Raw genomic sequence first — 24,684 nt, 5'->3', positions numbered from 1 at the left:
AGATGGCATTAGCCATGCAATTACACTCAAATGGCCCAGCAGGCTCACTGACTACTTGGAAACTCTTCCACCCAAGCCCCACTTAGTTGAGAGGCTACACATGGAAGGCAGGACCCACACACATTCTCTGATGACATGACCATGGCATGAAAATCGCCACTGCTGCCCAAACCAGCATCTCATCTCTTGTGAATGTAAGCCAAAGCAAAACAAAGTTACCTGGCCTCATTTCAGGGTATGCTTAGTTAACCAGCAGTGCATCAAATTCAAAATATACCTTTATGGAATTCAAAGCGCCTGTATTATGTAGAATGATGCCTTTATGTGGTTCAGAAATATATCACACAAGACAGGCTGTATAATTAATAGCCAACTTGCTTAACATTTGAAATGAAAGAACAGAGAAAATTTTATAGTTGCTTTATTTAACAAAATTTATGCCAACTTCTCTATCTATATACATACGTGTTTCAAAATCAGAGCAGCAGACACACAAACTGTTAATGCAGGACTTTTTAATAATGCTTAAAACATGTTACGCAATGTTTTGTTTTCTGCTCATACTGACGTTAACAGATTCAAAAGTTATTCCAAAGGCTGAGTGGCATCACGTCTTCATTTTCTGGGGTGGCTTAAGAAAGAGGGATGGAACTTTTGAGGGTTAATACATTGTGTTCAGTTTAGCTTAACCAAGAGCACTTGGCCCATGAGTGGGGCTCACAAAGTGTTTTGGACTGGGGATAAAAACTTGAGTAAAACAGAATCTATTTTGAGTATACTTTTTTAAAAAAAATTCACTGTCATATCATAAATATAACAATGTTGTCTCATTTCTTATCCCCCAAAGAAAACCTATTTTAAAAAATAAGTTAGAAATGATTTTAGTAGTAAGTACTATGAGTAACATTTACTGAGTAGAGACCCTTCAAAATCAAGGTAAGAAAGAGTAGACAAATACTCAACACAGTTCTGCCCCTACCTTCTCCAATTTTGTTCGTTTCATGACATTAAGCTACATGTTAACAAGCTATTTTCTAAAGTTCTTTATATAGGGAAGACAGCCATTTTTTGCTTTCTCATTTTTTTTTTATGACTTCCAGGAGCCCTCTGAATTCCTTACAAAGTACTGTAGTTCTGGAAATCTCAAAAAGCCTAGCTACATATTCTACTCACAAAATTTTCCTCTGTACAAGTACATAAGCTGAGTTTTAGGTAATACTTGAAAAACAGTTGATGCTGCAAAGTGTAAATGTTTCATGTTGACACTTAACACTCTGACCTGATTCATGGTTATCTTTCCTGAAAGGTCATGGTCTAGCCTTTCAGGAAAGATGCTACTAAGCAGTGAGGTATAGAAGGAGAAAAATAATAAAGCACAGCCTTTTCTTCACCTCTCAACACCCTAAGAGCCTTCTTTCATGATGGGGGCTGGGGTGGGGAGTGAATAACAGATCTACGCATGGATAAAACTTAAGAATGCTCTCCTTTATGTACTGAAGCGGTACACACAATCCAGTTCCCAAAAAGCACCATCTAGAAATGCACCGGGACTAAATACTGTACTGCAATGATCCACCGGGGTTTCTACTCCCATTTGTTCATATAAATCAGACCCATCACTTACTGTGCTTTCATTTTCTAAAAATGAGATCAGACCATTATAAAAATGTACTTCCAAAATAAATTATTTCTAGAATATAAAATGTTTTATATTTTTCCAGCCCACGTAACTTCATTATAAAATAGGAAATCAGAAAATTAGCTACTGCAAGTTTTCATATGGTAAAAAATATATGTGTACACATATATATATACACATATAAAAAACCCAAGTTTTAAATTTCAATAAAAACTAACCAATTAATCAACTTAATGATCATGTATTAAACTATACACAAGCCACGTTGAATATCTGTAATGAGAACCAACTACAAAGAATTACAATCTGATGTATCAGAGGATAATCTAAGACTTTCCCACGTGGAAAGAAAAATCAGGAAGTCTCTTAACTGACTACCCAACACAACAGAAATCTCACTCACGCCTTTCTCAGATGTAACAGCCCCCAGTTTCATTCGCTGCCCTCAATTCCCTAAGGAAGGAGTCTTTAAAAGGGAGGAAAACACGTGAGTTGGGGCTGCTTTGTAGCTGTGCTGTGTGTGCTCTGCGTTACGGTTGGTTCCCCGCTGGGTGGGCAAGGGAGGCCTAGAACCCAGCCTGAGCTGCTTTTGTCAAGCCATCCATCTGCCCAAGCAGCCGCAACGGTGCAGAGGGTGGGCTTTTTTCTAGTGCACAGGAAGGTGCTGTGGAGACCAGCACCAGTCCTGACTCCTGCTGGCGGAGGGGTAGCTGGAGTGTTCTCGGAGCTGCTTCCCAGGGAAGGTGAGCAACAGGGAAAGCCTGACTGCGGCTGAGATAAATTAGAAGCAGGTTGGTAGCACTGATGAAAACCAGGGACAGTGTTCCTATAAGCTTAACAGAGGTGGTGGGAGGTGTTCATTTTGTTGATTCTTGCCTGTTTTTAGTATTTTCATCAGGGAAAACCTTAAGGGGCCTCAAGCAAGGGAAAGGGACAGGTGAGCAGGGAAGCTATCTCATTTCACAGGAGGGCCTGTTCAGAAAACCCACCAAGGGAGAGCAGGATAAGACCTGGCAGGGGTGGGGAACAGTGTCTGTGATCCACTGGTGATGAAGGAAGAAAGAAAACAGTGTGCAAGTTCCACCCGTGGTCTGCGATGAGTTCCCAAATGAAAACTGATAGTCTCATTAAAGCTACAACTTTCGTCACAATCCTATCTATCTTGATTTGTCTCCCCAAACTTTATCTCTGTTGAAAGATGCCTGTTCATTCACATTTTAAATTGATGACTTACTTGACTTTTGTGAGAGTGGTAAGGGCAAACAGGAGATAATTTTAGATATTCTCCCTCTGTGACCCTTTCTTCTCCTTTTTTTCCCCCCAAAAGGCACATTCCCTCCCCAGCTGTCATAAATCAAGGTATTTAAAAATAAAGCAAAAGCCTGAAAATGTTCCTTTCTTCCCCTAACAACACCTGCTGTTGTAGTAAATTCAGGCCAACCTTTGGAATTATTCTTTAAAAGGGTCAACAAAAGCCCAACTCTCTGTGCTACAGAGAACACTTAGCAACACTGCAGAGTGGGTGAGGGATTTAAAAGAAGGGCCACTTTTCTATAACCAAACTTAAGATAACTAACAAAGTAGAAAATATACTTTCCATTATGTACCAAATATTCAGGAGATGAGTTAATGCAAAAAAAAAAAATAAGTGGATGTGTACACCAAGACCTGGGTTTAATTCTTCAGTAGCATTTTGTTATATAAAGAGCATGTGTAAAACATTCTAAACTTGCCCCTCCGAATGGATTAAAATGATTTTTATCTATGCAGAAAAAGGTTGCTGACCAAAGGGAAGTCTCAGATCCCACTGAAAATCTGTTCAAAGTTTCCCTTCGCCCCAGACAAATGCACACACGTGAATCTGTGTGCACTTCCTCGGGGGCCACAGACACCTTCTGATGTCCAGTCACCAGGCTCAGACGCCAGGCTCTCCACATTCCCAGGAAGACCTGAAGACTGAACCAACCTCCCATCCCTGCAGTCTGTATTATCCTAGAGTCAGGGAGGGACACAAAACCAAGCAAACCAAACCAGAATCAATTAAAAGTAAGAAAAACAATTTTCTTCCAAGAGCAATTTTTCACTTATTTGCCCTTGGAAGAAAGAACATCCCAATCTCTAGTTGCTTCTATTAAATGCCGTTGGCCATGACTCATCCACTCTTCCTGGTCTTCGTAGAGCCGTCCACAAAACCAGCACTTAAATATACACTGTGATGAGTCATCGGGCAAGGAATCCACCACCTGGTAGTTGTTTTTATGAACTTTTTTAAGTTTCATTTTCAACATCATTTGCCTTTTTATCTGACTGGCTTCCTCCACATTCTGGTAGGTCAGCCGGACATGATGCCGCCTGATGCCCAACTGACACCTAGTCCTCTCTGATAGGACCACTTTGAGGACGTTGCCTTTGTACTTGTTTATTACCTTCATCACATTGGATACTTCTGGTGAGTCGACATCAGGATGGTTTAACACGATGACAGGCTGGTTCCGACGGGGGCATTTGATCAACTGGTCTGGTTTAGCTGCTATCAGTCGAAGTTGTCTTGCAACCTGAAAAATGGAAGGATCCTTGAAACAGCGGCTGGGATCAGCCTGAATTTTGCTTTTCTTCTTGGATGAGTTGACTTGTTTGGTTTTATTTTTACTTACAGGAAGACTTCTGGAAAACAGTTTCCCTTGCTTACTTATTTCACTGCTTCCTTGCTGTCCATGCAGGAGTCCAGTTTTTTTAACCATGGTGCTACAATTTGCACTCTCTTTTCTTGATTTAGCCCAAAGAGATAGATCATGATTCTGGGACATGTCTACTGGCCCACTTTCACTTGTCGAAGACTGTAAGTCCAAGTCTGTCTGTTTCACTGGGCAGAACGGAATGGGTTTTATTAACTGTGTCTCACTGCAGGGGATGCTGACAGGTGCTTCACATGTAGCCTCTATAACGTGGGAATTCTCAGAGGAATTAAGAACCCTCAGCACAGCCCCCTTCGGGATCAATACTGGAGGAGCCAAATGTGGCTTCCTGGCTACTCCGCTTTCGGTTTTCCCACTGCTGCCTTCTACAAGGTGCGGATATATCTGCTGATGAGTAAGCTGTCCATTAATACCAACGTCATCCTGAGGTTTCGGGAGAGTACCTGCAGAATAGCCAGTGCTGGTAAATGACACGTTAATTTCCTGAATACCTTCAGAGGCAGCTTTCGAAGTGACCTTAGATGCCTTCCCTACAGAACGACGATGTGCATTACTTGCAGCCAAAGATGAAGGCTTGCCACAGGATTCAATTAACTGGGCTATCTTTCTGCGCAAGAGTTCAATTGACTTTATTTTGGACGTTGAACTATTCCACTTAACGCCCTCAGGGACGTTTTCAGATCCAGAGCTCAGAGAAAACACTGATGAGATGACTGGGCCTTCGAAGGAGTCATTAGCCTTTACAGAATTCTTTAAATCCAAAGGTTTATCCCCAGACTGTTGAGGTCTGATTCCATCTTCTCCCGTTACATTTATGTGTAAATACTCACTTTTATGTTGAGAGGAAATCTGGCCAGTATTTGAAACTGCCTTGTGTTCCTGTGTCTGGTTATCTTTCAGCTTCCTATTAGGGGGAACCATTTTTACAGGAAAACTGATCTCATTTCTAGATTCCACGTCCTTTTTACTTAGGGGCAGTGAGTCCTTTTCTCCAGAGAAGGAAATGGTGGCAGGCGATGCAGCAAGAGGAAATAACTGCTGTGAGTCACTGTGTAAATTTCTTCTATCTTCAGTAAAAGAAAAGGCAGCTTTATATGGAAAAGAGTTTGACGTAGTTCCAAGACCACTTAAAATACCATTTTTTATTAGAGATGATGGAGAATGACCTTTTAAGGCAATGGAAGGAAGAGCAGTTCTTTGTGGATATGTATAACCTTTTTTCTGCAAACCCTCAACTCTATCAGGGTTGAGAAAGGATCCTCCACCACTGCACACGCTAGAATTTGAGGTGAAAAAGTCATAAGACCTTACCCACTTCACGTTTTTAAGTTGTTTCTGAACTGATGATTGAAGATTATTGATGCCTGCAAGTTTTCCAACATTCCCTTCGATCATCAGTGACTTTGTTTGTTCTGCAGAAGCCATTTTTTCCTGTTCGCCTGAATCTTTCTCTTTAGTCACATGTTCAGAATTACCTCCATCACCCCCACCAGCGGCAAGGCAATTACTTTCTTCCAGAGGAAACAGTTTCAGCACAAGCTGCTGTGTTCCATTGACAACCTTCACATCTATCAACTGGGCTAAACAGTTTGCAGGGATGATTAGTTCCGCTGGTGCCACAACCGTTAATGGCATTCCCGGCTGAACAGGCTCTTTTGCAGGGGATAACACTTCCACCTCCACACTTTTGTTCTCAAACAGGTTGACTTCACTGGGCTCTGACATCGTCACTTTATTTGGAATGCACACGACATCTTTTTGGTACTCCTTTGATTCAGGTAATAACATTATGTTGTGCATTCTGTCTTTATTTGAATGGAGGGAGAACGCTGAAAGCTGATCTGACAAGTTATTTTGAAACGCAGTCCTTGGACTGGAAGCTTTTAAAAGCTCTGGGTTTTGCTTGGAGGCACTGATTCTTTTTGGCTCCAGCTTGGCAATGGTTTTGGGCAGCCGTTTTCCACCAGCCTTCTCGTGGACTCTCTTCCTGTGTTTGACAATGTAGTCATTTCTAATAGCACCATAGTCACAATACTCACATTGATAAGGGAAAATGCCTGTGTGTTTCACCAAGTGCCTCTGAAACTCCCCTTTAGTGTAGGAAATGTAGCTGCAGTGAGAACAAATGAATTTAATCTCTTCATGTTGAAGCGTGTGCTTTTTGTACTGCAGAGGGTCCTTCGTGGAAAATCGACATTTATCACAATAGTATTTGCCTGGCTTAAAGTTCCTTACCCTAAATTTGTTATTGACAGAACTTGAGATGGTTTCTGGTTTATTTCCTATGTGAGTAGCACTGTGATTATTCACAAAATGGAAATGGGGAGGGGCCACACCTAGGCTGCATTTGAAGCAAACATATTTGTCCTCCTTTTGGCTTTGGCCAGTATCCTTTTTCAGATCCTGAAGCGGAATCTTGTACACACTTTTACACTTTACGCATGTAGCAACGGTCATCGTGGCAGCCTCTGCCTCAGAGACTTGATACAAAAGAGTCTGAGCTTCTTGTCTATCTGGGCGAGTCGCTCGATTAGCATTAGGCTGTTTGGGCGACATGGTCAAGGAACTGTGTCCGTCATCCACTTGTGTAGTCCATAACTGCTGTCCACTATCCTTCATCTTCTTCATTTGCATTTCTAAACAGAGGCCACTGAAATCCAGAAAGACATGATAAAACTCTTAGGAAGCATCCTTCAGTATACTTTGTAGCTGGCTTCCCAGGAACGTATTATCTTTTTTCACAAACCACCAGAGTAGGTCATGATCCCAAAATATGACTGTTTCCAATTCTCTGATATTCCAGGCAACACTAAAGGGGAAAAAATGATATCACAAAGCATCATTAATACATGAACTTAAGGTTTAGCTAACGTATTTCCAAATTTACCCTAATATTTCAGTGATCTTGGGGATTTTATGCTAAATCTTGACCTACTATCTTGAAACACAGTGATACACAGTACAACAGAACTGGCAAATAACCAGCCTAAACTGAAAACATTTTCAAACTCCGCCCCTCTAAAAGTCATTACTTTAGGCCAACCATAAACATAGATATACTGGGGTAATCATGGCAGTCATTCAGAATAGCCTTTGCTGAGTGAGTTATTTTTAAGGGTCACTGAGAGCATTCTAGCAACTTCACAGGTATAATTTCATAACAGCCTCACTAAAACCTTAGGAGGCTGGCATTTTAGTTTCTAAACACACAAGTTAACCAGTGGTAGAGCCAGGGTTCCCGCTCAGGTGTCCATTTGTTTCTATGTTATGGGGTGGATCCCAACTCTCTCTCTCATGTGCCCCATTTGCTTTCACAAGTGGTAAGAAGACAATACTATCCTGACAATACTAGGTAGACAAATACTTATTCCTTCAACATCTTACTGAGCATCTATCAGGTGTCAGGCACTGTTCTAGGTGCTACAGGGCAGTGACCAGAAGCAAATCCGTCCCTCCCCTCACAATGGTACAGAGAGGGAAGACAAATTGTATATTTATTTGGCAGATGGTGGCAAGTGACTGGGGAAAACAAACCATAAAGCCAGGCAAGGGGGACAGGGTGTAACTATGTGATGAAGTTGTAGGGCTGGGGCGTGGAGAGTCAGGAAGGGCCTCAAGAGAAGCTGATGTTGGAGCAGAGACCTCGGGGCAGCCTGGGAGGAGGGCGTTTCAAGCTGAGGGAGGGGGAAGCTCTGTGGGAAGTGGGCCTGGAGCACTTGAGTAACTGCAAGGAGGCTGAGGCTGGGGGGCAATAAGCAAGAAAGGGCGGAGGGTACTGGTCAGGGGAAGATCTATGGTGCAGCATCATAAGGATGTGGCTTCTCCCCACGTGAGGAGGAGACCCGGGGAGAGACTGGAGCAGCAACAGAACATGACATGATCTGATCTATATTCCAGCCACCGCCTCCGGCGGCTACAGGGACCGGAGTCTCAGAGGGTGAAACCATGGCAGCAAGGACACAGGGGAGGGAGGAAGGCGGCCTGGAATGCAGCTCCTGTTTTCTAGAGCCAATACCACAATATGTATAATGCAGTGATTTGTACATAAAAATAGGTAATTATCTGTAGCTATGTATTCTTTTTTCAGAATACACAGAACTAAACAAAAACCATTCCAGTTTGGGACCTGCTAAAAGCCTTTCTTTTATGACCTTAAAAAAACCACTTTCAACATGTTGAGCCTCAGTTTTTTCATCTGGCAATAAGAATTACGGATACTTATCCAACCTCTTCCACAGTCCTGCCATGACAGCTAAAACGCTAAAGAATACAAGACAACACTTTTAAAATTTTAAAACACTTCCCTGAATGTCAAGAGGCGCAGAGAGGCCTCAGTAAGTGCTTGTTCAACGATGGGCAGCGATACGAATGGGAATTAGCAGCTTCCTTCTGGCACCCTGCTAACAGGCCAAGAGCTGTACAAAGTAAGTCTGAAAGGCCGACCTGGGGGAGCAGAAGGTCTTGCTGTGGGGTGGAGAGAAACAATTATTGCGTATCCAGATCTAGCATACAACCTGCCTTTAAAAACATTTTTGGAAAGCACCGTAAGAACGTACCACATTGATGACAATCTTTATTTTCTTTTGCAGTAGTATCTTTTCCTGTTTTGCTTTTGCAAAAGACAGTTGCCTCCTTTCAAAAACAACTCCCAGCATGCAATCACAAACACCTAGGGACACAATCAGACTTGCCCCACCCCAAGTGTGTATGTAATACACACCAAGTGGGCAGAGGCCTGTGGGGTTGCAAGGTGCAAACCTATCCCCTCAATGTTCAAACACACACCTATACAGGGGGACTGTGCACAGGACAGGACATGTGGATGCCTCAAACTGCAAACTGACAGGCATGGGCAAAGACAAGGACGGTCATTTTCCTCTGTACTCCTGGTACATATACAGCAGGCAGAGCTTTCAAATGAGTCACTGGGAGAAGCTGACGCACTTCACTTTCTGGATTTGTAAACTGGCTTTAGTGAAAGGAGACAGAAGTGATACCCAGAACTTCTGCACTAATGAAGTGACCTCAAGCCAGCCACCCATTTGTATCTGCTCACTCATCTGTGCTCACATAGATGAATGCTTAGCCCTGAAGTTGCAGACTTTTTATCATCTAAAAATGCTACTATTGTCAACATGTTCAAGTTGGCATCTCCGTCCTGCTAAAATAGAAGCAATGGCTGCAACCAGAGCCTAAGAAAACCACTGGCCCAAGGCATGCAGAGGCTGAAAAGAAGCTTTAAGGGGATCTGGTCCAGTGGTTCCTGAATCTGGAGGAGCTGCAGAATCAGAGCTAAAATAGACATTCTTGGGCTTCATCCCAAAGCTCATGAATCTAAATCTTAGTGGCAGAGGGAAGGAGAAGAGACATGTATGGTTTGTAAAAGGACTCCATATGATTCTGATGAGAAGCCAGCCTCAGAAATCACTGGTTGAAACTTCCAGCAACATTTCAATCCTTTAAAACATCTTCATCAGTTGGTCATGCAGTTGATGCTCTAACACTACCATGAGCCAAACTCCTTGTCTCTTCGGGCAGCTAATTTTATTTTTACATAGTTGTTACTGGCCAGAATTTACCCTTAAATAAAACTGAAACCAACCTTCTTGTAACTTCCTTATATCCTGACCTTGGAGCTACAAACAACTTAATCCCTGATAGACCAGTCATTAATCTGCTCCTTTCCTGTCTCAATTCTGTTCACAAGAGGTGCGTACCAGCCGATATGTACACATCTGATCTACCAGCCTCATAATCCTGAGGGAGAAGAAGAGAAGAGGAAGAAGAAGAAGAGAAAAGAAGGAAGAGAAGAAGAGGTAAGAAGGGAAAGAGGGAGGGAGGGAAAAAGAAAAGAGGGGGAGGAAAGAAAAGAAAGTAACTTACTTGCCTGGTACAACCTGCTTACCAGCTCTTTTAAAAAAAAAAATCACAAAAGGCAGTTTTGCCATTTTCTCTCCAAATCCTTTTAAAACTTGGAGGTGTCATTCCTCCTGGAACTGAAGACTTGCAATCTCAGACTGAACGATAAAATCACATACCTTAGCAAGAAGAGGAGAGCATCCTGCTGCAGGAGAACTCTCTCTAGAGAACTAACCAAGCCCGCTTGGTGCCTCGGTAATGCAGAAGCCTCCTGGTGGTGCTTCTGCAAAACCATCTCAGCAGTTATTTTGAATTAGGAAAATCCACAGAAGCAAGTGTCAATATGAAGCATGAGGCTGTGATTAGCAAATGCAGTTTAACAGGGAGGCAAGACACTAGGCCATGACCCAACTACGTCACCTGTTTGAAAGTGCCTTCTTGGCTTTTAAACCATTCTCAAAATAACGCATGTTTCTACCTTGGTACTTCCCTCCGTCCAGGTGACAAAGATGTCAGGCTTCTTCAAAACAGGCAGACAAAGGTCTCTTTGGCCACTGCAACATGTGGAGCTAGTTGTGGGTGAAAAAGATCTCAGATGTAGCACCCCAAGACAGCGGTAAATGGACGCAGTGGCACATAAGAACTCAGATGGCTTTGATGTTGGCATTTATACTTGGACACACCTGAGTAAATGGGCTCCCAAGACCTTGTTCCCTCCATACACCTTTCTCTCCCTGGTTCACATTCATGTACAACCACCTGTGAAGCTGGGTCCTCTTGGCAGATTACTGTCCAGTGGACTGATGACCAAGGATTACATGAAACACTGTAGATAAAGGGCCGTGTGTGTGCGAGGTGCTGGGGGCACTAATCAATCAGGATTAACACCAGTGTCGGTGATCACCTACCTTCCACACTCACAACACCTGTTACAAAACCTCTGCATCTGACCTCCTAGAACTAGAGACGTACATTTTTTAAAGTTCATTTAGGAAGGTTCTCGAAAACACAGAAAATACTTAATATTATTAACTCTGGACACAATAATAAAATAGCTACTTAATGTTAAGTTGTCTGCTTTTAAACAGCAAAAAGTGAGCTTTTTAACGCAGAATTATCTTTTTAACGCAGAATTATCAGCATCAGACAAAGGCGGCTTCCACACACAGAGAGGAGGGGCACAATGTGTGACAAATGTGCTTCCTCTAGACTGAGTCTTGTCTTTTCTGGGGAAAAAGCCTAAGGGCAGCATCCACTACTGGTGGGTTTTCCTTCTGCCTCTGAGCTTACCTGACCTGGTTTCTTAAAAATTTATCATGGGGACAGATGGAGAAGAACAGTTTGTTAGAAACCAGTGACATTTAGGGCTATAAATATCATGAAGGTTGTGTAAGTTTTTATTAAAAAGGAAGCATTTGACTTCTAAATACCGAAAACATCAAGTGCTCAACAGAATCAGAAGAGCAGTAAGCAGGAAAATAGTGTTTAAAGCTACAGATTGCGGAGTCAGATTACAGGGTTTCGGATCCCAGTCCCATTGCCTTCTAGATGTCTGACCTGGAGCAAACCGTCTGAATCCTCACCTGTAAACCAGACAATAACAGCACCTACCTCACAAGGTTGTCGTGAGGATTAAATGGGACAGTGTGACTATAAGTGCTTATATAAGTTACTTACACATAAAACTATTAAGAGTATTCTTCTCCCTTTTTTATGAAGAAAATAGAAGAAATAATGCCTATCACATAATTAGTCCAAGGGGCTAAAATACAGGCTTCTTTGCTGCCTGGGAATTGCTTTTTCTGGAATACACAGTGAATCTCATTTTATAATTTTAATTATAGGTGCTTGGCTGTACAGTCTAAAAGATAATTTACCTCTAGGCCAAACCATCCACCTTGCCTTAGTGGCAAAGGGGCCAACAGGTGATTATAATCACCATGGAAAAGATGCTTTAACTACAAGAGTGCTCATTACAACTTAGGTTTACATATAATCTACTGATAGTTACCGAATGACCTTTTCCTCTCCAAGCCCAGTTGAACTGTGAATTACCCCTGTAGCAAATGAATGTGTCCCCACACCAGATGTTAATGAGAAAAATTTAAAAAAAGTGGCTGGACAATTGAATCATGTGCATGCTACATGGATCATCACATCCAGCTTTTGTTCATGAGAGATGCCCAGCAAACTCAGCAAATTTTAGTTGACTGACTGTATCTTTTGGACATTGAAGCAAATTTAGGAAGCTCTTCCAGAAATCTTTGCATTGTGGCTTCTACCATATCCACGGCTAGGGCAGGAATGTATAGCTGCTCCACCCATGAGGAGCAGAGGGAAAATGGAGTTGGCAGGTTTGTCGTTTAAACTCTGATTCTGCCCCTTATTTGCTGGGTCCTTAAGCAAGTGATTTCTCTCTACTTATCGTCAGGAAAGGAAATAGGCTTTAATATCATCAAACTTAGAGGGTAATCAGGAGAAGCAAACTAGGATCATGCATGCAAAGCCCTCAGTCTGGTGGCACATGCACTCCAAAATTCTCTCTGCTCCTTTTGTCTATTTAGCCACAGATAGCAAAGGCTAGTCTAACTAACGTTTCCTAGTAACCAAAATTTTAAAACATTCTACCCCTAAATGACCATTAGCATGTAAACGAGTGATACCTGATCAGTGAAACAATGCAACATTAGGTATGTAAACTGCCAACGTTTCTCCAGTTAAGTTAGTATTTAAGAAGAAACGGTTGCCTCACTCAGCGAGAACTTTTCCAGACAATTACAAAGAATCAGAATTGAACTGAATGGTAAATAGATCTAAACAATGAAAAACATCAATGAAGTATTTTCTTTTTGCTAATCTATCTTGCACTTGAAATGACTGAACTGAAAACTGATGGCCGTCTTGATGGCAAAAAATACTTCCAAATGTTGCTGACAAATGTACACCTTTGAGATCTTAGATTTCCTTCTGAAACCAAGTGTAATGCTTGCAGCACACAAAGAGGCAAGAAGGCTGAACAAGAGCCCCTGTTCTGATTCCTCAGCTTTCCAGATGAAAAGTGCAATAGAGTGAAAAGAGCAATCACCTTGGGGTCTCAGGAGCAAGGTTTGAAACCAACGTTTTTGACTTAGAAGCCGTGTCATTCTGGACTCAACCTCTTTGAGCCTGAGTTTCCTCACTTGTAAAATGGGAATAATGCCTGATTTACATGGCTGATGTGAGGAAATGGTATAATGCAGCTAGCAGGTAGCCTTATGCTCGGCAGGCAAACTACATGTTTTGACAACAAATAAGTCAACATTTTTCTGTTTAAGATTCCTTCCAATGTAGAAGAGTCCAGTAATCCCAGAGAAGCAGAATCTTAGTTTAACAAACGAGCCTAATGAGATAAAGGTCTCTCTGGCTGAGTGCTCTGGCTGGAGGTGAGGATCTTCTCTCCCACCCTCCAGTCTACAAAGGGAGTTACCTTGGGACTGAATGACACTTCTGAGCACGTGAACTGGAACTACACCAGAGAACAAAGGAAGTTATTATTATAGCTTTTTTTTAATAGTTTAAATAAGAGACAACATTTCTAAAGAAAGAACATGACTAGTGCTAGAGTTTTTAAAGTCTAAAACTTACAGTTCTATACATGGAAAAAAATTTAAGAGGCAAATATGCTCTTGTTAGCATTTTTGAAAAAAGGTAAAAACAAGGTAGTACTACAAAAGCAATATTACAAAATTCTATGTTATTAAACACACCTAGTAACTTCAGGCCTCTAAAGGTGATAAAAATGAAGGACAAATGTGTCTTTGTACTACCCCCCCACTTTTGCCTTAAAATCAAAATTTTGTAGAAGAAATGGAGCAAGAGTTTAATAAAAACTATAATTAAACAAAGAAGAATTGAGATAATTCTAAATCAGTGATTCTTAACCTTGGCTGAATTAAGGTAATCAACTTGTCATAATATGTTCAGGATGTTAAACTTATTTAAAGAGGTCCCTATGATGTTTAGTCACCCTCCTGCACAGAGAATTTACCTGGGGAGCTTTAAAAATAATGATGCCTGGGCCCCACTGTGTTGGGTGGAAGGCTTTGGGAGTTTTAAAAGCTTCCCAGGTGGTTCTAATGTGCAGCCAAGGTTGAGAATCACTACCGGACATTACAGGTAGAGAGGAGCATATGGGGGAATGGCCAGGGCCATTATCAGCACTCCTATGCAATCTTTTATATACCAATCCAATCCACCCTTGGGTGCCTGGAGGGGAGGCAAGGCCACTGCCTTGAACTGTAATGGTGTGAGCAGGCAGGGAGACTCTGGCTCCTACCCTTGCTTATTAGCCATTTGACCTTGGAAACATCATCACTGATGCTGTCTGTGGAGTGTGTAAGGGCAGTAACCACTCTGCAGATTCTTGGAAACTGAAATGCGCCTGGCATGGTGTGAGTACAATGGGCATGAGCCAGGGCTGTTTACCCGACACCCGCCGCAGGCTGCTGTCTCTAAGGAGTGTGATCAGATGGAGAGAGGGGAACGGGTGGTTTCAGTAAAGTGGTAAATGCTACACTAGTGACCTGATCGGGATGCTCTCAGTGGCTGGCTGTGTTGCCAATCCTGGAGCACCGTGGCCCAAGTCAGGTGGAAGGGGTGTGTGAGAAGGCAGATTCATACATTACATCCATTACTCCTCAAAGTACCAATTACCTCCAATTACCTGCTTCTTGTAAGATCTGGAGATACTGTGGCTTTTCTGAGGTCATGGAGTTGGTCAGCCGGCATCTAGACTAAATTCTGTGTTTTCTGCTACCCTGCTGTGTGAGGGCTGTGAACTGCAGTCATAGTTGGGCACTGTTCTTACTGCCTGCCCGGAGCCACTGAGCTGCTGACTGAGTCAAAAGCACGGAGAGTCCCATGAGCTCTTCCTTCTCTTCTCAGGCACCGAGTCCCAGCCGGTGTCAACCTCAGGCCCTGGCATAGGCTTCTACGCTCAGAACCCTGGGAGGCAGCAAGGCAGCGCACAAAGGGCCTTGCAAGAGAAGCCAGACACTTGGGTTTAAGTGTTGGGCCCGTGTAGCCTTGGTTTCTTCATGCACTTTTCTAGAAAATAAGGGGAATGAGCCCCCAAAGTGCTTCTCAAGCAAGGGAGCTTAAAAGAAAAGGGAAGAAAGGCTTCCCAGGACTCAGGTGAATGAATGAATCAGATTGTCCTTTTGCTGGGGTGGGCTCAGGGCCTGTGCCTTAAATTCTTCGCAGGTGATTCTGATGCCTCCCCACTCCCCACCCTATGATGAGGATGTCTCCATCTGGGGGGCTCTAGCCACTTTCACTCCCAGGATGGAACATGGAGATTGTAGCTGGCCAAGTCTGAATATGTGAACAAAGAAAATGCAGTCTATGCCCGGCAGCTTGAGAACAATCAAGACTGAGAAACATCACCGGTGAGGACCCTGTTTATCACAGTCAACAGCACAGGGCTTGGTCACACAAGGCACTCAATGAGCACTGGCTGAATGGAGTCAATGAATGAAAGAAACATCAGCCTTCCTGGCGACAATAACAATGTTCTTTGTTCTTTTTTTTCCTCTTAAACTGGTCCAGATCCCCTTCCTTTAAAGCAAATAGACCAGTAGACAGATGTGTGTTTTTTAATTGCTATTACTGGATTTTTAAAAATCAGGGAGGAGGCCCAATAAATAAAATAATGCCCTCCTTTGTCTGTTTTCACAACGCACCTTACAATGAATGTTTAACAGCACAACAAAACTGGATACCTACAAAAGTGTTATTTTACAAGGCTATGTTAGATCCAAGATTAAGAAAGAAAAAAAAATTAAAAAATGCATCCTAGGTTAAAGATAACATCGATATAACTTAAAAAAGCCAAACATTTGTATTCTACCTAAATAGACTATATTGGGATATTGGTTTTTAAATCGCCAATTGCTGGGCCAGTATCTCCTGCTGTGCACACACATCAGGGGTTGGAATGAACTTTGCATACCTGACTCAGACAGAGATAAAGAAATACATTCTGATTCTCTCTGCTCTTTTATAGGAAGTACTGCCTGCTCCTGGAGACCACGGTTTTCTCACTCTTGGTGACTTCAATTCTAAGCTTAAGGGATAATGTTTAAGGGATCCAACACAACAGTTGAGCTGTGTAGACGTTTGTTTTTAATCAGGACACAGTGCTCAGTATTTCACTTTCTAATTTTTCATGTTAGGTTGATCAACTGTTCATTATCCCAGTTTTTAAAATCAAGCGTATTTTCACGGGATACACGGAATAACCAACATATATAGAGGAATTTAAGTGTTTTCTTTCATTCTCTCCTTTGGCTTTCCCTTTCCGATTTAGGCATTTTCATTCTTTTGCACCCTGCGTGGTTTCCTGGCCTCAAACTGCCCAAGGACCCCAAGGCAACAAGATAAAAGGGCAGCTGAGATGGGGGAGATCCCACAAAGAGTGACATCAGCATTTAGAACCGAGTCACACCTTCATCTTTATCCTCCCTTTACACCCTCACCAGCAAAAGATGGACAAGCCCATCCCCGGGCACATGCCCCAAAACTCCCAAGGAAAGACAATGCCAGTCTGGTTTTCAAGTTTATTGTTGGCACACACACCGACGGTACACGTTATCCAAGGCCGTCCACGTCTCACAGCGCGGCTGCTAGGAAGGGAAGGCGCGGATACAGTGGGTTTACAGCCTCGTCCCCAGGGGTCGTCCGGGCCCCTTCCAGGGATCGCAGGGGTTTCTTCTAACCACTGAAAACCGGACCACGTCAACGCTGACCTCCTAGGCCCTCAGGAGGCTTTAAAAATGGCCTCCTGACGACACTTCCTGCTCGGAGCCGACCGGTAGGAACTCTCCCAGGAGATGCATCATTTAAAACGCTGGGGGCGGGCGGAGGAGGCCGGGCTCGGCGGCTCCACACCGGCCGTCCCGCAGCCCGGACGCCGCCGCCAAGGGTCGGGACCCGGCGCATTCGGGGCGAGCCTACAGGGTCGCGGCCGCGGCACAAAGGCAGTCGAGCGGGGGTCGCCGGCTGCGCACCCGCCGCCACCCCCGGACCCCGAGGTCCGTACTCCCTGTCCCCGGCCCGGCGAGAGCCCCCTGCCGGGCGTCCCCTCCCCCCACCCCCGGCCCGGGGCCCCCTCCCCTCCCCTCCAGGCCGCCGCCCTCTCTTCCGCACCCAGCCCGGGGCCCGCTGCCGAGACCCGTCTGCCCCGGGGCCTCCTGCCAAGACGCCGGCCGGCGGCTCGGGCATGCGGGGCCGAGTCCCGCACCACCCGGCCCCGGCTGCCTGCCCGGCGCGGCCTCGTCCTGTCCTTGCCCCGCACGGCCCCGCGCCACCCCTCCGCACCCCGGCCCCGCCCGGCCCCGCCTGCCCCGCGCACGCGGACCCGGCACCCTAGTCCTCCCACTCAGCCACTCACCGAGCCGGGTCCGGGTCCCGGGAAGGGGCGTCTACACCGCCGGCCGCAGGCCACCGCTGCCGCCTCCGCGGCCGCCCGCTGTAGGTCCCTACTCGGGGGGCGGAGCCTGGCGGCGCCGCGCGTGCGCAGTGTGCGTGCAGAGGCTCGGCTGGAGCGCAGCTGGCGCCCGAGGTCCCTAAAGCTGCGCCCGCCCTCACCAGGTTTCAGCGCGGCGCGGAGCCCAAGACCCAGCCGAGCCCTGGTCCTGGACTCAGAGCTCGCCCGAACGGGTCCACATCCACTGCGCACAATGTCCATGCTTGGCCTGGATGTCCGCAAGCTCCGGGGCCTCCCTGCAAAAGAACTGATTCCGCTTCCATTGTTGGCCCAGCAGAGCGGTGGTGGGCCCCTGCTGTGTGCCCGCGCTGGGTCCAAGCGGAGGGGGTCTTTGCTCCCTGCCCTTGTGGAGCTTAAAGTCCAGGAGCAGAAAAGGAGCTCAGATCTCCAGCGTCCAAATTCTTTCTCTTTTGAAAGCAGCAGTGAACGAAATGACCTTGAAGACTCAGGTTCGAATCCCAACTCTCCTGACTCCTTTACAAGCCTGCGCGACCTTGGGCGAGGAAGTCCTCTGACCTCTCGAAGTCTCAATATTTTCACTTTTAAAGGTGGGGGAAGATCAGACCTGAAGCCCAGAGCCTTATTTACCACGTAGGTTGTTTCGAGGGTCAGACGAGACAGTGATTGTGGGAGAACCTGGAGATGGAGTGAGCTTACGTAATGCCACCATTTTCTCTTGCTTCTTGGACTCTAGTACCGTGTGTGGGGGGAACCACTCCCCCCTGCTCACTTTCGACCTTCCAGAAGGAAAATATACCTAGAATAGACCCCTCCCTAAGGAAAGAAGTGGACCGCATTGCTAGAGTCCCCCTACTCAGTGACTCGGATGCCGCTCCCTACAAAATGCAATTTCTTCCTATTAAGAATAGATTATGGCAGAGGAGAGAAGTTTCTTCAGGAAAAACAGCCAAAAGTTTATTTCAAGGCTCCGGAAGGAGCAAGGCTGGTTTCCAACACCTTCCTGTCAGAGGCCAGAGGTCAGGGTGCATGGACATGGGCCAGATGCAGGAAGGAGATGCAGGGCTGGGACAGTTTTTCAACACGGAGAAGTGGAGTTCAGGATGACAGTGCCAGCCACAGGACCAGCAGTGGACAAAAATGCCCACCACTGAAATAACAAGAGCTGGGCAGAGAGAATGACAACCCAGGGATGGAACACCGACACCAGGTCTAACCCCTGTGCTATGCTGCCGTAGTCATTGCTGATAAGGGCGCTTCCTGGTTCTCTATCTCCTAGGGCTCAGAGAAGCTAGTGGAGCTCTTCTCGGAAAATTACATTTATGTCCAGTTCATAACAGAAAGAATGGAGCAGAGAGTTCAAAGTCACCCTCAAGAGTGTGGTGGGTTGGGGAAGGGCATTGAGAATCTAAAATGGCCACTGCCTGAAAATCTCTGGTGGCAAAATGAGCCAAATCAGAAAAACTGTTAATTTTAAGCATTAGAAAAATTTTTCTTGAAATTTAGCCCAAATCATTGCCTCTCCGTGTAACATACACTCATGCATTACAGTTCTGCCCTCTTGAGTCACATAGAACTGACAAAAGAGTACCTCTGGGTCTCCTGGAAATGCCTCTGGAGTTAGAGCTGGTTATACATTTCGAGCACACACAAGTTGTGAGCTTGCTCCCTAACCTGGCTGAACCTCAGTTTCTCCCGTAAAATTCAGTGAAGAATAGGACCTACCTCACAAGCAATTGTCAGCATTAAACAGCAGAAAGTAGGTCCAGGCTTAGCATAGTTCTGACAGATTTATATTTCTCAGGAGCCCAATCAGTGAGGTACAATGCTTTGTGGCGGGTCTGGAAATGGGGTGTTTACAGCCTGGAAAAGGGCCAAGCAGGGAGGGATAGAAGCCACTCCTGTAGAAACCCTTGAAGTTGTAGTGTTTTCCCCTAAAAAAGTCTTTTGATGCAGGAGAGTTCACCCAGAAATGTTATTTCTGGACGGTCAGCCAGTGCACGTTTCCTATACTTAGGGCTACCCTTCCTGTCTTCTTCCCCATCCTCCAGCTTAGTTTGCCTAAATCCCTTTTCAGTGTTCCATGGATCACCCTCTGTTATAGGTTGGGTTATATCCCCTCAAAAGATATTAAAGCCCAGTGAATGGAAATGGGAATTCACACCTGTGAATGCAACCTGATTTGGAAATAGGATCTTCGCAGAGGTAGTTAAGGTGACATCATTAGGTGGGCCCTAATCCTATAAGATTGGTATCCTTAAAAGAAGAGAAGAGATTCAGAGGAGAAGGTCATATGAAAACAGAGACACACAGGGAGAAAAGGGCCAGGTGAAGACAAGCCAAGATTGGGGTTATGCTGCCACAAGCTAATGAATGTCTAAGGCTATCAGAGCTGAAAAAAAAAAAACCAAGAAAGCATCTTCCATATAGATTGCAGAAGGACCCCGGCCCTGCAGACTGCTAGCCTCCAGAACTGTGATACAATAAATTTGTTTGTTATAGCAGTCCTAAGAAACTAATACAAGCTCCCAGATATGATTGCCTAACATATAGGAGAGAGGAGGGAAGACATGTGAACAAGACCAGGCATTGAGTGTAAGGGCTGGCAGCTTACTTATTCATTCAACAAACATTTGTTGAGTGCCTATTTAGTGCAGGTGCAGGCTACATCTGAGGATAGAGTAAGGAAAAAGATAAGGCTCTGCTTTCTGGGAGCATTCATTTTGTTGGGGGCTGTAGATCTCAAACAGTTAATGGAATATATAATTAATATTAGGGAGTGCTAGAGGCCGGCGGGGGTGAAATAAAACTGGGTGGGGTGACGTGGAAGGGAGTGCAAAGCAAGAGAGAGGACGGTATGAAAGGCTCAATGAAAGAGGCTCTGAAATTGAACTCTAAGCCATGAGTAGGGCCCAGCACAGGAGGATGGAAAAGAGCTTTACACACAGGGAAGAGCATGGGCAAAGACCCTGAGATGGGCACAGGCTGGGGGTGTTTGAGAAAGAAGGAAGGGCGGTGTAGATTTAGATCATCCTAGGCGCTTACAAACCCTGGGATCTTAGGGAGCCATTAACTCAGATTCTGCCAGTGTCTCAGAGAAAGGTACCTGACCCCATTTTGCCTTGGAAAGGGCCAGGTCTCTAACAGCCGGGTCAGGAACTTCGTGCTAGTGTTTGAGGAGGAGGGGTGAGGACAAAGACATGTAAATTCCAGGCACATAAAGGCCATGAATAAACAGGAGACCCAAGGAAGCGGCTTTTTTGTTTTTGAACATTTTGAAATATTTCAAAAATGTCTAGTAAGTTTGAGCCTTAGTTTTAGTTTGTTCATCTGTTAAAGTGGGACAAAGCCCTCCTTGCCCAAAGTCTCCAAGCACAAATACCCAAATTCAGCTATCCTCCCAGTCCTGGGGCGCAGGGAGTGGAGGCTGCCGAGTCGAATCCCGGTCCCATTACTCATCTGTAACGGCTGTGTGGCATTGGGCAACTTACTGCGGGTCTCTGAGACGCTTTTCTCAACTGTAAGGGAGTAACTGGGGCAACCATTGATGGAGGTTGTCGGGGCGGAGGGCGCCTGGGGTTAGGCTCAGATCCCAGCCGCCTCGTGCCTACCTGTGGCGCTGCCTCCTTCCCCAGCGCTGCCGGCTCCCACGGCCTTCGCCGCTGCCTCCGGAGCCGCGGTAGACCGCGGTGGGCTAGGCCAGGAGCTGCGAGCAGCGCAACGGTCATGCGCGGTCGGTAGAGCCTTGGGAGGCCGCCGGGACGTCGCCCCCGCCCCGCCCCGCCCCGCCCAGCCCGCCAGCGCCCCGTGCTGCAGTACTGCCGGCGGCCTGTGGAGTCGCTGCTCTGTGGCTCCGCATGTGTAGAGCTCTACCCCGCGCCGGCGCTCGGGCGGCCTAGCGCTCTGCAGGCCGTCGGGGAAGTAGCCCGGGCGCCTCCGGACCGCGGACCGCCTTCCCCCCTGACCCCACTCCTGAGAGAATCGCGCTGTGCTGCTTTGCTTTTGTTTCTTTAGTGTCGCGGGAGTGGGAGAGTCAGCGTCGGGGGCTGGACGAGATCTCCGAGGACTCGATGTAGCGCTAGGCGCCGGCCCTAGTGAGGCCTCCCTTGAGTTCTCCCGACAGAGGTTTGCAGCAATCGCAACGTTTGCATTTAAACAAATGCAAATGTCGCCCTGGAAGATCCAGAATGCCTCGGGGTTAAAGGCATTCCTGATGAGCCCTCCACCCCCCACATTTTGTTAGACTTACAAATAAATAAGTGTGCGCCGCCGCCTCTGGGCCGTAAGTCCCACCAGGACACGCGTGCCGGGTGTTTTGCAGGTTGTTGAGGCACCGGGATAAAGCACAGTGCCAGGCACAAAACAGGCCCGTCTTCCAACACGAAGCTGGGTGGAGTCGTCAGCGTCCCCGGCCTAGATCAGCCCTAGGCAAAGCAAGGTGCAGAGGCGGGCTGGTCCCTAGGGGAGGGGATGGGTACAGAAAGGGAGGGGGGCGGGCAGGTGAGAAACGTTCAGAGCAATCGGACAGGGCTGCAGTGTCCGAGCGGGTGACCCGCGGAACAGGGTAAAGGAATTCTGGTGGGCTGTACTCTCAGACTCAGCGCATGGTCGCTCGTGGCTCAGGCTGCGTTCTAGCCAGACACAGTAGACGCCCGGAGTTTCAAAAAGGATAGCGGTGGAGGATGAGCTCACCATACTGCAGCACCCAGAGTGCTGCTTCCACAAAGCAGATGGGGTCGAGTCACTCCTCAGCTGCAGAGTTCTTGCGGGACCCTCCAGTCCTGCACAGCCTCCAGCAGCATCTCTTACCCGCTCCTCAGCCTCTGCTGTCTGCCACACTGGCTCCCTCCCTCTACACAGCTGATGCACCTGCCTCTCCTGTCTCAAGGCCATTGCCCCGTTCCCTCTGCCTGCCACGTCTCTCATCTCTCTCGTTTCAACTCAAAAACCACCTTTCTAACAATTTCATCTCACAGGACTGTAATTTCCCCTCACTCTGTCACATCTCTGTGTTTTATGTTCTTCATAATGAACTGAAATTACTTTTTATTCATTTACTTGAGTCTTTTCATTCTCCTCCACTACAAAATAAATTATTGTCTGTCTCGTTCACTCTTGTATTCCCAGTGCCCAAGGTGGAGACCCTGGCACTTAACAGGCACCCACGATAGTTGAGTGATTATTTATTAATTCAAGAGGAAAAAACTGTGGTCTGAGTGACCAGAGCATGAAAGCAGACTTAGAATCCTCAGGTCCGAGAGTATTGACACTTAATTACGAATCCACTCTTTCATCTCTAAATTTTCTCATCTGGGAAAATTACGGGGATAATAATAGTATCTGCTTCATATGAGAATGAGATGAGTTAGTTAACTTTTGTAAAAAACTTTAAACGATGTTCATATTGAGAGTCATAGATAATTTGGCTATTGCATCAAGTAGGATAAGCTAGGTTACATTCTAGTAATAACCCCCAAATCCCAGTGGCTTAAAAAGACGAAGGTTTATTTTTCACTTATACTATATATCCATCTTCAACTAGCTGAGGACTCGGCTCCCTGACATCTTTAGTCCACAAACCAGGCTGACAAAGCAGCCGCCAGCTGATGTGCTGTCAGTTGTCAAAACAGGAGAAGGAAAGCTTGGCTTACCTGAGCACTGACTCTTAAAACTTCCAACCGGAAGTGGCAAATGACATTCACTCACATTTAATTGGCCAAAGCAAGTCACGTGACCGCACCTAGCTGCAAGAGACAGAGGAGGGCTATTCTACCATGCGCCTCGGGGAACTGGAAATATTTTCTAGACAATAATAGCTATTATTATTACTGTTGTTGTTATTCATTCCTGAAGTCTGCTTACTAAAACACATGAGGTCCATATGCATCGCAAGTGACAAAACTCTGGGAAGGCTCAGCTTACGTATGGATTTTTTTTTTTCTTGTTCTTGTATATAGCCCCAAGCTCTTGCTGTCTAAGAAATGTGTGGGTGGCAGGTGTCTTGAGATCCACTTGTTCACAAAATCTGGATGGTACTGGATGGTAAGACCCATGAGAACAAACATCATTTTTATTTTGCTCACCTTTGTATACTGAGAATACAAGTATGGAGGTTATAGTACCCAGAATTTATCTTTCCATTTTATCCAGGAACCCTGTAGAGAAAAATCTGGACCATTCATTTATTTAACAAACAAGTTAAACTGGGTGGAAACATTACTTCAAAGACGACTGGAACTAGAAATCCTCTTGGGGAAAAACTGTCTTTGTTAGGGAAAATAAAATTCTAGATCTTGACTTTGGGACCTCACTTTCCACACCTAAAGCTGAGAGTTGATTTCTTATGCAGAATGATGTCGCTCCCAGGAATTCGAGGTTCTGAAGACTTGAGAGAAAAGATCAGAGAAGTGAGAAGGGGTGAAGATGGGAGAATTTACCCTAAGATGCCTTGTGACCTGTGATCAATTCCCAGGAGTTGGATGGTCACAGACTTTAAGATTACAATCAGTGTTTTTCACTGTTTTATGTAAACTTCCTCTGTTGCCCTGACTCTTTAGGAAAAGTCTGATACACACAACTCAGCATTCATGGTTATGTTGGAAGCTGCCAGTTTTCTCCCAATGTTTGCTTTCTTCTTCTTCCTTACAAGAGGCCTACTTTTAGCTGGGCATGTAAACCTGTAGCCTTTTATGAGCTCCTTTCCTTAGGAGCACTCTATAAAGCATTCATAGGCAGCCCACGGGCACTTGCCATCAGTTTAAGATCACAATGGTAGCAGAGTCTTCTAGTTGTTTCCTTTTTTTTTCTTAGTAATAAGCCTCTTCCAATTTCTTTCTGCTCAAAAGAAAGATTAAATTTCCAAGTCTTGCTTGTAGGTAGGTATGATCATGTTACTAGGTTCTAGTCAAGGAAAAGCAAGTAGAACTAGAGTATATATGACATCTAGCAGTGTTCTTAAAGGAAGGCAAGTGCAATTCTTTGCCCCTTTTTATATTCTGTTGGCTTGA

At 45.4% G+C, this 24,684-nt stretch overlaps 1 protein-coding gene across 1 annotated transcript; it reads right to left on the bottom strand.

Moving 5' to 3' along the window:
* Window positions 1-423: 423 nt before the first annotated feature.
* Window positions 424-17,731, bottom strand: ZNF518B (zinc finger protein 518B). Its single transcript, XM_082653826.1, has 2 exons — window positions 17,624-17,731; window positions 424-7,144 (listed from the first exon to the last, which is right to left on the bottom strand). The coding sequence occupies exon 2, from the start codon at window positions 6,967-6,969 to the stop codon at window positions 3,724-3,726; it is 3,246 nt and encodes a 1,081-aa protein (XP_082509952.1). The 5' UTR covers window positions 6,970-7,144; window positions 17,624-17,731; the 3' UTR covers window positions 424-3,723.
* Window positions 17,732-24,684: the final 6,953 nt, after the last annotated feature.

This window comes from Grampus griseus, assembly GCF_964374135.1.
Source record: "Grampus griseus genome assembly, chromosome: 4".
In the NCBI taxonomy this organism is placed as follows: domain Eukaryota; kingdom Metazoa; phylum Chordata; class Mammalia; order Artiodactyla; family Delphinidae; genus Grampus; species Grampus griseus.
The sequence above is the reverse complement of the archived record's forward strand: the minus strand, read 5'-3'. Positions and strand labels throughout refer to the sequence as shown.

What these genes read in the sequence shown, in the direction of transcription:
- ZNF518B (XM_082653826.1), bottom strand. Translation starts at nt 6,969, where the DNA reads ATGCAAATGAAGAAGATGAAGGATAGTGGACAGCAGTTATGGACTACA.